This window comes from Sebastes fasciatus, chromosome 6 (genome assembly GCF_043250625.1).
Source record: "Sebastes fasciatus isolate fSebFas1 chromosome 6, fSebFas1.pri, whole genome shotgun sequence".
NCBI classification, from domain to species: domain Eukaryota; kingdom Metazoa; phylum Chordata; class Actinopteri; order Perciformes; family Sebastidae; genus Sebastes; species Sebastes fasciatus.
This window is the reverse complement of record NC_133800.1, coordinates 634903-650843: the sequence shown is the minus strand read 5'-3', so window position 1 is coordinate 650843 and position 15941 is coordinate 634903. Positions and strand designations below refer to the sequence as shown.

General features: G+C 47.5%; 1 protein-coding gene across 1 annotated transcript in view; it reads right to left on the bottom strand.

Moving 5' to 3' along the window:
• The window catches only part of LOC141768729 (breakpoint cluster region protein), a 49908-nt gene extending 34388 nt beyond the window's left edge, over positions 1-15520 (bottom strand). Inside the window, exon 1 of the mRNA XM_074637032.1 lies at positions 13459-15520. Coding sequence (XP_074493133.1) covers positions 13459-14821 — 1363 coding nt within the window. The 5' untranslated portion in view covers positions 14822-15520. The remainder of the gene's footprint in view (positions 1-13458) is intronic.
• Between the last annotated feature and the right edge of the window lie 421 nt (positions 15521-15941).

Genomic DNA, 15941 nt, shown 5'->3' with positions numbered 1-15941 from the left:
GACTGGTTAAAGGGTGGTGCTCTTCAGACAGGGGGACTGGTTAAAGGGTGGTGCTCTCCAGACATGGAGACTGGTTAAAGGGTGGTGCTATTCAGACAGGGGGACTGGTTAAAGGGTGGTGCGCTCCAGACAGGGAGACTGGTTAAAGGGTGGTGCTCTTCAGACAGGGGGACTTGTTAAAGGGTGGTGCTCTTCAGACAGGGGGACTGGTTAAAGGGTGGTGCGCTCCAGACAGGGGGACTGGTTAAAGGGTGGTGCGCTCCAGACAGGGAGACTGGTTAAAGGATGGTGCTCTCCAGACAGGGGAACTGGTTAAAGGGTGGTGCTCTTCAGACAGGGGAACTGGTTAAAGGTTGGTGCTCTTCAGACAGGGAGACTGGTTAAAGGGTGGTGCTCTCCAGAAGGGAGGCTGGTTAAAGGGTGGTGCTCTCCAGACAGGGGAACTGGTTAAAGGGTGGTGCTCTTCAGACAGGGGGACTGGTTAAAGGGTGGTGCTCTCCAGACAGGGGGACTGGTTAAAGGGTGGTGCTCCTCAGACAGGGGGACTGGTTAAAGGGTGGTGCTCTTCTGACAGGGGAACTGGTTAAAGGGTGGTGCTCTTCAGACAGGGAGACTGGTTAAAGGGTGGTGCTCTTCAGACAGAGGAACTGGTTAAAGGGTGGTGCTCTTCAGACAGGAGAACTGGTTAAAGGTTGGTGCTCTTCAGACAGGGAGACTGGTTAAAGGGTGGTGCTCTCCAGAAGGGAGACTGGTTAAAGGGTGGTGCTCTTCAGACAGAGGAACTGGTTAAAGGGTGGTGCTCTTCAGACAGGGGAACTGGTTAAAGGGTGGTGCTCTTCAGACAGGGGAACTGGTTAAAGGGTGGTGCTCTTCAGACAGGGGAACTGGTTAAAGGGTGGTGCTCTTCAGACAGAGGAACTGGTTAAAGGGTGGTGCTCTTCAGACAGGGGGACTGGTTAAAGGGTGGCGCTCTTCAGACAGGGGGACTGGTTAAAGGGTGGTGCTCTTCAGAAAGAGGAACATGGTTAAAGGGTGGTGCTCTTCAGACAGAGGAACTGGTTAAAGGGTGGTGCTCTTCAGACAGGGGGACTGGTTAAAGGGTGGTGCTCTCCAGACAGGGGAACTGGTTAAAGGGTGGTGCTCTACAGACAGGGAGACTGGTTAAAGGGTGGTGCTCTTCAGACAGGGGTCTGGTTAAAGGGTGGTGCTCTCCAGACAGGGAGACTGGTTAAAGGGTGGTGCTCTTCAGACAGGGGAACTGGTTAAAGGGTGGTGCTCTTCAGACAGGGGGACTGGTTAAAGGGTGGTGCTCTTCAGACAGAGGAACTGGTTAAAGGGTGGTGCTCTTCAGACAGGGGGACTGGTTAAAGGGTGGTGCTCTTCAGACAGGGGGACTGGTAGTTTTCCTCACTTCATGATTGATCTTTAATGCACTTCACAGTGAATCTTTGGTGACACCCTGGACAGGTCACCAGACTATCACAGGGCTGACACATAGAGACAGACAACCATTCACACTCACATTCACACCTACGGGACATTTAGAGTCAACAACGAACCTAACTTGCATGTCTTTGGACTGTGGGAGGAAACCTGAGAACCCGGAGAAAACCCATGCTAACACAGGGAGAACATACTAACTCCACACAGAAGGACCCCAAGCTGGGTTTGAATCGGCGACCGTCTTGCTGTGAGGTGACGGTGCTAACCACTGCACCACCCTGCAGCCCAGATTAACAAAAAGAATAAATAAAATCTAAATTGATGTAGCAGAGGCTAAGACATCTCGTGTCGAGCTCCTGGACCCTGCGTTTCCCATAATGCTACCGCTACACTATGTTAGCAGCTCTGTGAGGCTGCACAGCAGTGCTTTCAAGCTAAATGCTAATGTGAGCATGCTAACATGCTGATGTTTAGGAGGTATTGTTTACCATGGCTGTATTCGAAACCGCATACTGCATACTACTCAGGAGCGCAGTATGCAGTATACAGTACATACTGCATACTGCGTTCCTGAGTAGTATGCAGTATGTGACAGTTAAAGTGATGTATTTAGCAGTATGCTAGACGAGGCTTAATTAGCCTTTAAACCAGCTCTTAAAGCACAGGACAAAAAAACAAACTTGTACCACTATTACAATATTATCAAAAAATATAACTTTGATTTTGTTGTTTATGTTCTGCTTGTTTACTTTATAAGATACTGCAGGTTTAAACTATTTATTCTAACAGCTCATAATGAAGTCCGACAAACAGGATCATCAACGAGGAGAGACGGGAAATATAAAATATTCATCCACAACATTTACTAGTTACTCAAACTGCTTTTTCAGTTACAGCAAAAAAAAAAGTGGACTGAGCTCCCTCCAGATATTAGAGAAATGCTAAAAAAGTGTCATTTTGTCTCAGCAGGAATCTCTCTGCCCCGTCAGAAGCTGCTCTTTCCCTCTCATCTTCCCTCGCCACTCTGCTGCTCTGCAGCCGCTCTGTGAGCGTCACTGGCCGGCTCTCCAGCGAGCTACACCCGTGGGCAATTGTGGAGCTTTTTAACTCTGAAAAAGGCAAATAAACACAGGCTCCTGTTAATTTATAATGGACATCTGTGTTGTGATATTTAAACAAACTATCCGTCAACAAGGAAATAAAAGCCTCTTGTCTATGAGACCGGAGTGAGCTCCAGCAGCTCATAGCGTCTCTGAGCGTGACTACCCGGCTTGCTGGCAGCGACCCGGGCAGGCACTAGCTGGCTGTCGAGGTATTTTGTGGAGCTTCTAAACTCCGACAACGGTGGAACAAATGTTCGATTCGCCATCTAACTTCGTAAAACTGCCGATATTAATAATCTACACAGTTAATTTCTCGCCTCAAAAACTTTCAGAAGTGAATTTAGTGTTGAAATAGCTACAAAAAACATAAAAAACGAGCAGCTTTTGGCTGCTGTTTTTGTACCCGTAGCCTGTACTGTTCAAGCGCTTTGCATTGTGGGATACAGTAGGCGAGATAGACTGGTCCGATGCATACTGGAGAATTTTTCCAAATCAGTACGTCATCCGGGTATTTTTGGCATACTGGAGATTTTGCTTTTGTTCGCATACTGCATACTACATACTACATTTTGGCCAAATCAGTACGTACTACTAGTATAGTATGCGGTTTCGAATACAGCCAACGTTTACCATCTTAGTTTAGCGTGTTAGCAAGCTAACACTTATTCTCATTAAACCCAAAGTCCAGCTGACGCTGATGGGAATGTCATCAGTTCCGCAGGTATTTATCGAAAAACCAAAGTATTGGACAAATTGAAATTGTGACCTGATGGCGGCGCTAAATCACAGTCAGAGGATCACTAACGTTATTACAATTATTCCTGAGGGGAACATGAATATCCGTGCTAAATATCATGGCAATCGATCCAATAGTTGTTGACATAGACATTTCACTCAAAACCACAAATGACAACCTCAAGGTGGGACCAGAAGAAAAGGATGAGGAGGAACACCAGAGTCAGTAGGATCCATCCTCAGGAGACCATGAATGTGCTAAACATTATGGAAATTCATGCAATAGTTGTGGAGATATTTCAGTCTGGAGCAAAGTGGTGCACAGTCCGACCGACAGACAGCATGGCCAAACATTTGTAGTGTCCACCAAAATCCACTCATCACTTGAGTAATTTTCTCAGACTTGACAAAGCTCCTCAAGAGCCACACGAGACATTAAACAACTGTTTGGAGCAAATTGACTTTGACATGTTAAATAGACAGAGCCTCCCTTTAACCTTATTCTGTTTCTGTATGGCTAAAGCAGAAAACTATAAAACTGTTAGCCGACAGATGATCATCACGTCCTGGGCCATCTGAAGGCCCTTCAGACCGCAGGCTGGGGGAGGCAGCGAGGCCCACCAGCACTCGTCTCTGATCTGCTGTAGGGCTGCCTACAATTAGTGCCAGTCATTGAGCAGGGGAGGTCAGAATTGGGCCGCCCAGCCAAGCACACCTACTAATCAGTGTGTGTTGAAATAGCTCAGAGTGGTCAGACTCCTGCTTGTAATGTGCTGCATAACAGAGAGAATCAAAGCCCAATAATGACTGTCTGTCCAGGCTGTGAAAATAAACATCTGTACAATGAAGCACATGTTGGCTATACGTATAGATTAGCTTTACTGAGGCAGAAGGGAATAACAGCATGTCTAATATGGTACAGTATAGCTAGTTAGTCCTATTGGGTTATCTTACTGGGGAATTATTCTGATCCCACTGTAGAATTCATACTGGAGCCTGGCCAGTCCTTAGGCTCGTACAGCCTTATGTTTGTGTTGTTACAGCGAACATAACTGCTTATTATTGGCAGATGATGAACACACATGAAAAATTACAGTGACCTCCAGGTATGATCAAATATTCATTTGCATGTCTGAATAGAATTAAATATTAGTGAACAGACCTCACCTGATGTGCTTTAATGTGATTGGCTCAGTCATAATCTGCCTAGCAACGCAGGTTTTACAGCACAGGTATGCATTTAGCAGGTCGGTTCAAGCTAACGCTGTGGGCTCAGTATCCAACCAATCAGTCATCACAGATTTAGAAAGCATTTGCTTTGTTTCGCTAAATTACAAAACCTAATCAGCATCCCTCCCTGATGTCATAGTGATGTCATCAGGGATGTCATAGTGATGTCATCAGGGATGTCATCAGGGATGTCATAGTGATGTCATCAGGGATGTCATAGTGATGTCATCAGGCATATCTGGGCTTGGACACTATGGCCCTGTTCAGACCTGGTATTAACATGCGTCCTCAGTGATCCGATCACAAGTGGACAGCTTTAAGTACGTTTGTTCACACCTGACCTTCTAATGGCATCGGACAAAGGACTTGTCTCTGTACTTGTCTTGTTAGATCTTAGTGCTGCTTTCGATACCATTGACCATCACATCCTATTACAGAGACTGGAACATTTAATTGGCATTAAAGGAACTGCACTAAGTTGGTTTAAGTCCTAGTTATCAGATCGATCTCAGTTTGTACATGTTAACGATGAGTCCTCCATGCACGCCAAAGTTAGTCACGGAGTTCCACAGGGTTCTGTACTTGGACCAATTCTATTTACCTTATATATGCTTCCCTTAGGCCATGTTATCAGAAAACACTCCATAAACTTTCATTGTTATGCAGATGATACCCAATTACATCTATCGATCAAGCCAGATGAAACAAACCAGTTAACTAAACTTCAAGCATGCCTTAAGGACATAAAAACCTGGATGACCTGCAATTTCCTGATGTTAAACTCAGACAAAACTGAAGTTATTGTACTTGGCCCTGAACGCCTCCGAAACAAATTATCTAATGATATAGTTACTCTAGATGGCATTGCCCTGGCCTCCAGCACCACCGTAAGGAATCTGGGAGTTATCTTCGATCAGGATATGTCCTTTAACTCTCACATAAAACAAACCTCAAGGACTGCCTTCTTTCATCTACGTAACATTGCAAAGATCAGACACATCCTGTGTCAAAATGATGCAGAAAAATTAGTCCATGGATTTGTTACCTCTAGACTCGATTACTGCAACTCCTTATTATCAGGCTGCTCCAATAAGTCTCTAAAGACTCTCCAGTTGATCCAGAATGCTGCAGCACGTGTACTGACAATAACTAGAAAAAGAGATCATATTACGCCTGTATTAGCTTCTCTACACTGGCTGCCTGTAAAATCCAGAATAGATTTTAAAATCGTCCTCCTCACCTACAGAGCGCTAAACGGTCAGGCCCCATCATATCTTAAAGAGCTCATAGTACCCTACTACCCCACTAAAGCACTGCGCTCACAGAATGCAGGGTTACTTGAGGTTCCTAGAGTCTCCAAAAGTAGAATGGGAGCGAGAGCCTTCGGCTATCAAGCTCCTCTTCTCTGGAACCAGCTCCCAGTTTCAGTCCGGGAGGCAGACACCCTCTCTACATTTAAGAGTAGGCTAAAGACTTTCCTCTTTGATAACGCTTATAGTTAAGCTGCTATAGGCCTAGACTGCCGGGGGACTTCCTATGACACACTGAGCTCCCCTCTCCTTCTGTTCATACTCATGTCCCATGTCCATGTTGTTACTAACTTCATTCCTTCCCAGGAGTCCTTGTGCCTCCTTGTCTCGCAGGTAACCGTGGAGCAGGGTCACACCTGGAGCGAGGTTACACCTGGAGCAGGGGTACACTTGGAGCAGGGGTTTCACCTGGATCTGGTTGTCTCCGGTATCGTGGCTGCATCTGCTACCGCGTCCGGGGGCTGCTTGACACCAACTGCTACCATTATTAATAAACTACGTCTGTACGAGGGACTACCAACGCTAACGAGGGACTACCAACACTTAGTGACAAAGTGGCAGCCTGGAGAATGGGACTTCTCGGTCACTGCCAAAGACATCAAGAACTCCCAGCAAGCATGCTGATGCTGCGGGAACCAACGTACGGGCATCGATCACAGGGACGTCCCACACCAACACACATGGACGTACTGATGAGAGATGCTGGACAGTGCTGGCGAGCTAGCCAGATGTATGGTGGACTGAGACAGCTGGAAGCTCCACTTGAAAGCCCGTCTGGGGACGACCCAATGATATCAATTACGATAGTTGTACTATCACTCTTTTACATCCACTACTACTGGTTTTGTGTTATCAGTCCTACTTGTATTAGCTATTACAGCTGCTAGGCTATTATTGTGGCTGCTTCTCTCTCACTCTCTCTCTCTCTCTCTCTCTCTCTATCTATCTCTCTCTCTATCTATCTAAATATCCCCCCATTCGGTCTCGGCAGATGACCGCCCGCCCTGCGCCCGGTTCTGCTCCAGGTTTCTTCCCAGTAATCGGGGAGTTTTTCCTGGCCACAGCGCGCTTGGTGGATCATCTTCAAGCGTCTTTGAGATCACTAAAAAGCGCTATATAAATCTAATATATTATTATTATTATGTTGGGTCTCTAAACTATGTTGCACGGTCTAAGACCTGCTCTATATATAAAGCGTCTTGAAATAACTGCTGTTGTGATTTGACGCTATACAAAGATAAATTGAATTGAATTGAATTAAAATGCGTCTCCACATGCGTCTTCAGTGGTCACTTGTGATCTGATCTCACTTCCCCACTCTATATGCAAATAAACACGTAGTAAACACACGGCTAATAGCAGCCGATGTGACCTAATATTACAGGAATGTCAGTAGTAATATCCTACATATTCGTTAATTCTGGTACATTATATGAACATCAAACTAAAAGGTTATTGTACCTGCGGTCCCCGGGGACCTCTGCGCCACCAGCCGGCACCGCTGCTTTTGCCAGACAACAGCCTGGAGGGGTACAGCGCTCCAGAGAGCGGGGAAGACAGAGAACAGGTGGGCGGGCGGTCGGGTGTCAGCTCCGCGCAAAGCAGCGGAACAAAAACAGCGACACATCTCCGACAGTATGATGATAATGCACTTCACGTGCCTAGTCTACATCCAGTAGAGCACAGAGGGCATTTCCTGGCTGACAATCGACCGTGTCTGCCTGTTTATTCACCTGAGGGGCGCGGTGACCCCGCGGATCACAGGTGGACATCAGATGAGTAGGCGGTCCTTAATGAGGCCCAGGACGCATTCGCGTACACACTGCTAAAAGAATGTAGTCATATGTGGCCCAGACCACCTCTGAATGTGGTCTGAGAGATCCGTCTTCAATGCGTCCTCAATGCGTCTTGAGTGTGTTCACACCTGTACTTAGAGCTGTCCACTTGTGATCGGATCACTGAGGATGCATGTTAATACCAGGTGTGAACAGGGCCTAAGACTTTATAACAGAAACTGTGTGTTACAAATGGTGTTTGACTTAAGAATAGCATTGTCGGGCTGTATGGTGTCTGCTGTGGCTCTGATGATGTCATAGTGATGTCATCGGGTTATCTGGGCTTGAAGACCACAGTTTTATAACAGAAAGCTTGCGTTGCAAATTTAGGGCATGGAGTTTGAAAAACATGGGAGTTTACCCAACCCCCCAGGAAGAGCGCCGGTTGTTGATGCCAACTTTCATAGTGGCCAAACAGCGGTACTACAACTTCCGTGTCCGTCACGTGATGCCATCGGGCCCAAAAAGACTTTTCCCATAGAACACTCTAATAGCCCTTATTTAAATCATCAGGTCCTAAGAGTTATGAAATGCACTAACAGCTGAATCCAGAGTTATTTCCCTTTCTCCGTTCATGTGAGTGAGACCCAGACCGAGGCTGGAGCACCAAGCCGCGACGACGGCGTGAGGTTTGGACCCCGTTACCGAGTCATGTGACCGAGTCATGTGACAGAGCGGACGCTACTGCGCCTGCTCTATGGGCCCAATGGATGAGGAAGATCACCGGATGATCCGGGTACTTTTCCAGGCGGAAGTGGAGTCATTTAAGCTTCATACACCACTGACACACTCAGATAGGAATGAATGGGGTCCCGCCTCCAACGCTGGATCCCCTTCTCTTTATACATCCATGAGTTTACCAGGCACAGAGGGTCTAAAAAAGAGTGACAACCCAGCTGCATTATGGGAAATGTAAGGTTTTTGGAGCTTGACCCATACTATGCACTAAAAGTCAGGATATCTGGTCCACTGCTAATTCAGAATCCCCCCCCCGACCCCCCTGCAGCAACAAGCTGCCCAGGTCAGAGTCCCCCCCCGACCCCCCAGCAGCAACAAGCTGAACAGGTCAGAGTCCCCCCCCACCCCCCAGCAGCAACAAGCTGCCCAGGTAAGAGTCCCCCCCCACCCCCCAGCAGCAACAAGCTGCCCAGGTCAGAGTCCCCCCCCACCCCCCAGCAGCAACAAGCTGCCCAGGTAAGAGTCCCCCCCCCACCCCCCAGCAGCAACAAGCTGCCCAGGTCAGAGTCCCCCCCCCCCCACCTCCCAGCAGCAACAAGCTGCCCAGGTAAGAGTCCCCCCCCACCACTCCCCAGCAGCAACAAGCTGCCCAGGTAAGAGTCCCCCCCCACCCCCCAGCAGCAACAAGCTGCCCAGGTAAGAGTCCCCCCCCACCCCCCAGCAACAACAAGCTGCCCAGGTAAGAGTCCCCTCCCACCCCCCAGCAGCAACAAGCTGACCAGGTCAGAGTCCCCCCCCGACCCCCCAGCAGCAACAAGCTGACCAGGTCAGAGTCCCCCCCCCACCCCCCAGCAGCAACAAGCTGCCCAGGTCAGAAAGGGGATCAGGGAGGGGACCAGGGACGGGACCAGGGACGGGACCATGGAGGGGACCAGAGAGGGGACCAAGGAGGGGACCAAGGACAGGACCAGAGAGGGGACCAGGGAGGGGACCAGAGAGGGGACCAGGGAGGGGACCAGGGACGGGACCAGGGACGGGACCAGGGACGGGACCATGGAGGGGACCAGGGAGGGGACCAGGGACAGGACCAGGGAGGGGACCTGAGGCCGAGCACTGAGCCGGGGGAGGCCCGCAGACATGCCAAAGATTTCTCTTCTATTGAGCTATATCTAAGGTAAACCTGTACAGTATTTCTCTTCTATTAAAGTAGATCTATGGTAATGATGTATGTTCTAGAGGAGCTAACAGGACAACGGAGTGTGAATAGTAGTTTCTAAACAGCTGCCTTTGTTCGGTTTTCTGACAACGAGGAACAAAAAGACTATTCATGCTGTTACTGTGAGAGCAGCTGGCGATGCCTGGCCTGGTGTACTGATGGCCTGCCAGCTTTTGACCACTTTACACTGCACAGAAGAACAGGTGTCTCACTTACACACACATAGACATTTCCTGTTGTAGGCCTATAATGACTGTAGGAATGGGAGAGGCTGAATGAAGTTGATATCCAGGTATAGGTATAGGCCTGTGGGCTCCCTTCAGGAACCTCAAATATTCATGAGTCTGCGATTAACCGGGAGCGTAGACCAGCACCGGTGTGACTCCTGCTGAGGCAGCAAGTAGTGCCAATCTGTGGACTGAGGCCCAGACATTCAGACAGAGCCTTTCTATTAATGTCACAGCCATCCCAGACACAAACTGTGCCATATCCTGAACTCAGACTAATGCATCCGAAAACACAAGATCCAGATTTTTGCAGAGGGATTATGATTAGGATCCAGATTATGAATGGTGAGATTTATTATTTCCCTTTTGGCCGACCTCTTCCTCTATGCCCTCTCACTGTAATACATTAACCATGAGACGGTCGACAGGCTGAGACTCTTCCAGAGAGCTGTGGCCACAGGCTCGTCAGTGTCATCATGCTAATTAATTATGGCAAAATAGACCCATCTGAGAGTTGGCCTCCTTTAAGGCCCACAGCTAATCAGCAGCTCTATTCACAGCTAGGCTTGACAATTGGCCTAGATATCCAGAAAGCAGAAGACAACACTTATTCTTCTATTCATAGAAAGGGTCCCCTGACATGTGTCACTTTTAGACTGGCCATTTCACTCAGATTTCCTGCAGCGATGCAGCTCAGTAGCGATGGGACGAGGATGTGTTTGTTTGTATGTTTCTAATGGTACGTCTGGCAGAGACGGACTGCCACCATGCAGGACACTAAAACACTGACACAGCAGCAGCAGGGAGCATGTCAGCGTTCACGTGTTCATCTACAGTCTAGAAGGCTTCTTTTAGGTCCAACCACTGACTTATTGTTCAGTTTATGAAGCTTTGTCTAATAGTTACACAATACTCAGCTAACTGGAGCACAAAGCGTCTTTACAACACTTACATTAAGTTGGCTTTACCAGGCTCATTTAATAGATTTTTGTTAATGCTTTATGATAAAATACAACAACAAAAAACGTTCCAACTGCTCGCTTGAAGTCATTAACCACAACAAAGGGCAGTTTACTGCAAACTTCCTCAAAGCAGCTCCCTGTCCGAGGCCTAATCCAGCAACGTGCACAGTAATTTGATTACAACATCAGAAAATATTCTGGTAATCCACAAAGCAAAGTCCACATGAGGCAGCTGTGGCATAATGTCAGCAACAAGTCTGCTGTGGTCTAAAGCTGCAGCTCTGCAGCACGCAGCTTTTAAACAGGAATACAGGCTCGGCCAGTTTACTGCTCACTACCGTACAAACAGCTGAGTAACCAGTGCAAAACTTCATCCATCATTCTTGATGATTAGTTTTTTCCAGAGCTTTAACCAAATCTCAGACTTCATCTCGATGACAAGAGAGTTGAGAGCTTTGGAAAAAGCTAGTAAGTGGACCTTGATGGAACATTTTTTGTCAAGCTGTCTAATGTCTTAGTGGCTCTGGAGGATCACCCATGATGATGTTACAGGGATGCACCGACTTTTTCAGTCCCGATACTGATACCTGGGCTTTGGGTATCGGCCGATACCGAGTACTGATCCGATACCAGTGTTCAGTTAATCATCTCTATGCCTCACTGTGTGCAAGTGACTGGGATCATTCTGTTATGTGTAAGGAATCAGACCTGACTTAAACATTGCTCTCTTAACTTTGTAAAACTAAATGTAACAAATAAACGCATAGATATTATTCAAATAATAAATGGTACACCAGCAACTTGGTAAAATATCTTAAAAATGAACAGGAATTACAATTCAAGTGTAAACCTTTTAATGCAGCAACCTATTGGTCAAAACTTAAACAGGAATTCCATTCCATTATATAAAGTATATAGGATATAAATATAGAATTGAATTGAATAGATCGGCCCCATAGTCACGATATCCAGATTCGGCCCGATATCTGTTATTGCTCTCGGTGCGTCTCCTATTGGAGACTACGTATTTCTGAGAGAGCCTGCATTACAGTCTGGGGCGTGGAGCTTGAATGACGTGGACGTTCACCAACCAGACAGGGTAGAAGAGAAATATGATATTGATTGCATTATGTGATTTTATGGATATTATGGATGCAGCATTTTTGGACTAAAAATCAGGATATCTCGGCCACCGCTGCATCACTTTGGACCATTCTTTTTTTAAATCTGTCCATCACAAGTCCTACAGCTTTATAGAAGTGCAGCACTAACTCACTGGAGGTCCGTTTTAATATCATTCAATAGAAAGCAGGTTTTCTTTCTAGAGTTTTTCAAGCAAATGACTGTCATAAAAGTATTCATTCTTTGGAGAAATAGAAACTTTCTGTGCATCTGTTTTTAGTTATTTTTCTTACAGAAGAAGGAGCTAAACCACCCTGATAGTATGTTAGCAGTACTGCGCCACAAATGGCACAGGGGAATGGATTTGGACATTTCAGTCATCCGAGCAGCGTGCTAGCTTACATTTCATGCTGATTATATCACAGACTATCTGCTTGTTCGTCACATGCTTTGTGTCAAAGAGCTTTAGACTGGATCACCTTATATAACAACGCACTATTCTGCTCATCTGTTTAATCTGACCCACAGTGGATAACACTTTTTTGTGGGGTAGAGGCAAACAATTTTCCAGCTCCAATCCTAATACGCACTCTGTTTCCCAATCCCTGTTTGGCATCAACCAGCAACAATATCCTGGTGTCCTCGTGTGTCGTTCACTTTGACGAACGTTCTCCAGAGGAACACTCACTCCCGCCTCTCCTTCTGTCCCTGGCATTACCAAGTAGCCTTGACCACTCTCCTTATCCCACTTAGCATTGTTATATTGTTAACTTGTCAATACTTGTGCTCAATGAGTGATTCTCCTATTGTGTTCACACATAACAACAGGAAACACTGATGGCAGGCATTTTGATTGGAAGCCTCATGACACACTTTAAGCCTCTCCATCCTCTTTTTTGAGTGAGTTGTCAGGGCTTTTCCCCTACAGCCGCCTTCCGTAACAAAGAGCCTCCCTAAATTTATCACGCTAGACGAACCCCTTTAAGTTAATTACTCGGCACCAAGGACAACAACACTGATGTGTGCTGACACAAAAACACTGAGGGTGGACAGGAAGCCCGGAGGCAGCCGCTGTCATCTCTGTGAGGGTGCTGCAGCACTCAGTGGGCCAAGAAGAGAGGGCAGGCCTGCTTACAAAGGGTTAACAAAACCACTCCTGAATGAACTGCAAAACCACCGGGATAAAGTTAAGAAGCAGTCCATCCCTGACACACTCAATATGGATCAATATTCTGAGGAGATCAAATGAAATTTGCATTAATAGGATGAGAAGATGAACTTTATTAAACCTGGCCTCATGTAGATAAACCTGCTGAAAACCAAGAAAATGGCAAAAACCCAACAAGAAATGTCCTTTCAAAAATGAAGTGCATAATAATCCTGGCTCCAGGGAACATTTTAGGATGGATTGAGTGTATGAGGTCAACATATTAGGTGCATTTTACACATCAGTGATTTATTCCGGATCAAGGCAAGTCTTTCAGACAGTAATTAGAGGGCCTATGTGCTTTTTAGAATTTTATCATCTCTACCCATTAGGAGAGTTTTCTGGGCTCGAGGACTCAGCTGTGTTGTGCAGTGTGTCTTGCAGACCTACCTAGATCTCCTTGAACACTGTTGTCATGAGAGGTCCTGCTGGACGTGGTGGAGTCCCCGTCACCGGGCCAGATCGGGCCCGTTTTACGGACCCCGATGATGGAGGCTTCGGACACCATCACCTGCTGCTTCAGGCATTTCTGAGACAGGGGTGTGGGCGGGCTGCTGCTGTCAAAGGACTGCTGGGAGTGCTGAGAGGGTGAGCGGCTTTTGTCCCTGTACATCTGGTAGGTGGTGGGGCTGGGAGACACGTGGCTGGACTGGCCCGGGGAGAAGTCCTCCTCGCTGGATGTTAAGTTCTCGTTGGAGCTGCAGTCTGGTGTGTAGCCGCCTCCTACGTCATCGAAGCTGCCGGGAGAGTAGGAGCGCCTCGGCCAGGTGAGGTGAGCATCCTCCTCTATGCTGTGGTCCCTGATGTGGATGACTCGGGTGTCCCCGTCAGCCATCATCCCCCCAACATACACAGTGGTATACGGCTGGCACTCTGCCGAATGCCGCTCAGCCTTCCCCCCAGTGGAACAGATCACGCCGTCTTTCATGAAGTGTGGGCTGACCTCGGCGTCATCATACGACCCGTTGAAGCTGCGGTTCCCCTCGGTGGATCTGCCTCTCTGAACAGCCTTGTTGATGTCCCTCGTGACGGCTGATAGATTCCCTGGGAGGGAGTGCAGAGACCTCTTGCGCTCCATCTGCATGGCCTGACTGCCCAGGGTGCTGATCTTGTCGGAGACCTCCCTGTCATTGACTTTGACCAGCCCTCGCTCCTGATGATACTCCATGTTCACGTAGAAAGGTTTCTCCTGGCCGCCCATCACTGACAACCCTCTGCCATCTCCGGCCGTGTGAGAGTTGACCCTCCTGATGCGCTCAAAGTTGGATCTCAAAGCTGCCACCGAGCCTGTGCCCAGGGGGAAATCAGGGATGCCTGGTGAATCTCCTCCCTTCTGTTTGGCCGGGGATGCCCCGTCATCCACCTCTGCTTCTGGATGTGGTTGACAACTGGCCGTCTGGCCAGGCCCTCTCTGCTGCTGCTCCTCATCTGTGGTCTGGCTGTCTGGGCCACCGAGCAGGTCTCCATCATTCATGTGGGCCGTGCTTTTAAATCCCCACCGCTGCCCATCATAAGACTTTCTCTCTTTAGCAAGCAGAGTCTGCAGGTAGATCATCCGAAAGCGCTCCTTGTTTACTTCCTTCTCCAAGTGCCTGATGGATAACTTGCATTTCTTCAGCTCTTGTTCAATGTTCCCCAGTGAGTTCAGCTCCATGCAAGGGGGATCAGACTCAGGGAACTGGGCTCTCCATGCCGCCACAAACCCCACCGGTTCAACCATAGTTAGTACTCGGACATTCACTATATCACTCATCAGTTAGCATCTCTAAAGCCTGACCTGGACTGGACTCTATACAACTGAAAGCTTCCATGGAGCATAGTACCATAGTACTTCTATAGTACAGACAGGGTGAGAAGGGAGGAGAACCCATTTAGTTTAGTCTTACTCACAAACACAAGGAGAAAGTCCTAGAGGCGAGATCACTGCTCCCATCCTCTGTCTTCCTCTGAGTTGGTGTCAGACTGATGATGGTGATGATGATGGTGACTCTGACTGATATCAGTCCTCTCTGACTGGTCCCGGCTCTCAGACTGATCCCAGCTCTGTGTGTTGTGGCTCTTCGTCAGCATAAAGGGGAGGGGCTACTTGGTTCACACTCCAAATACATAAAAAACGATGATGGAGGAGATTCAGCAGAAATGTTGAAAACCGCTGTTCTAACACTTCTGTGGTCTAATGAGGGAGTTAAACTGGCACTTTTAAGGCGTGATGAACATGAGGGTTTAGTGCAGGAGGAAGGTGTTCTGGTCTTCAGTTCAGCTGGATGAAGAAAAACGAGGTCCCGGCTTTCAAATCAACTCTCCTCCGTTGGTAGCTCAGATCAGCCTCGGTTTTTACCCCGAAGAAGAAAGCAACTAGCTACATATCTCCCAGCCCGTCCAGCCTTAGCTCCAGACGTGTCTCTCCCTGGCATGTCCTCTCAGTTATGCTCTGAAAACTATTCGGATTAATCCGTCCAAAGTTCACTGTGTTGCAACATGACGTCTGGTGGAGATATACCGCCATCTGACGGCTCAAACGTTCAGCCTGACAGTCAGGACAGGACAGTCAGGACAGGACGCTGATGCGTTCAAATACAACGAGGTGCATCTCCTCAACAAAACTATATATTGATACACGTGTCTGATAAAATACAGCAGTAAGTAAGTTTACTTCATTTAGCTGGTAGGTATTGAACCTGATGAAATTCATAAGATTCTAGTAAGAAATAATGATAATTCATTAATTAATAATGATACCTATAGTTATATTATTTTAGGACGCATTTTTCGACCATAAAGCACATACGGCAGAGTTTTCATCAACTTTTGTACTCTTTGGTGTGTTGAATTAAGCGAAAATCAATCTGCGCACATTTAGCGCAACACAGCTC